General features: G+C 61.2%; 1 protein-coding gene across 1 annotated transcript in view; it reads left to right on the top strand.

The window, feature by feature from the left end:
- The window catches only part of NR5A1 (nuclear receptor subfamily 5, group A, member 1), a gene marked incomplete at its 5' end in the record, with an annotated part of 12252 nt that overhangs the window by 6820 nt on the left and 5094 nt on the right, over positions 1–338 (top strand). The window contains 1 exon segment of the mRNA XM_010017826.1: positions 199–318. Coding sequence (XP_010016128.1) covers positions 199–318 — 120 coding nt within the window.

The following is a 338-nucleotide window of genomic DNA, read 5'->3' as shown; positions in this document are numbered from 1 at the left end:
GCCGCAGCCACATTCCCTCAGGCTCAAGTGTGGAGCTGACTCTCAAATGCAGAGCTGGGGTGTCAGAGAAGTGGTGCAGGGACAGCCTGGCCCCCTTCTGCCTGCTGGGAACAGGCTCATACAGACACAGCCCTGGCCGCCACCACAGCCATGCCGTGGTGCAGTGGTGTCAGCAGTGCTGCTCTGGATGTGTTTCAGGTGGGCGACCAGATGAAGCTGCTGCAGAACTGCTGGAGTGAACTGCTGGTGTTTGACCACGTCTATCGGCAGCTGCAGCATGGCAAGGAGCACAGCCTGCTGCTGGTCACCGGACAGGAGGTGAGCGGCAGCAGGGAGAG

Source organism: Nestor notabilis, unplaced genomic scaffold (genome assembly GCF_000696875.1).
Source record: "Nestor notabilis isolate BGI_N333 unplaced genomic scaffold, ASM69687v1 scaffold20247, whole genome shotgun sequence".
In the NCBI taxonomy this organism is placed as follows: Eukaryota; Metazoa; Chordata; class Aves; order Psittaciformes; family Psittacidae; genus Nestor; species Nestor notabilis.
Note: the sequence above shows the minus strand (reverse complement) of the source record. Positions and strands in the feature narration are given on the sequence as shown.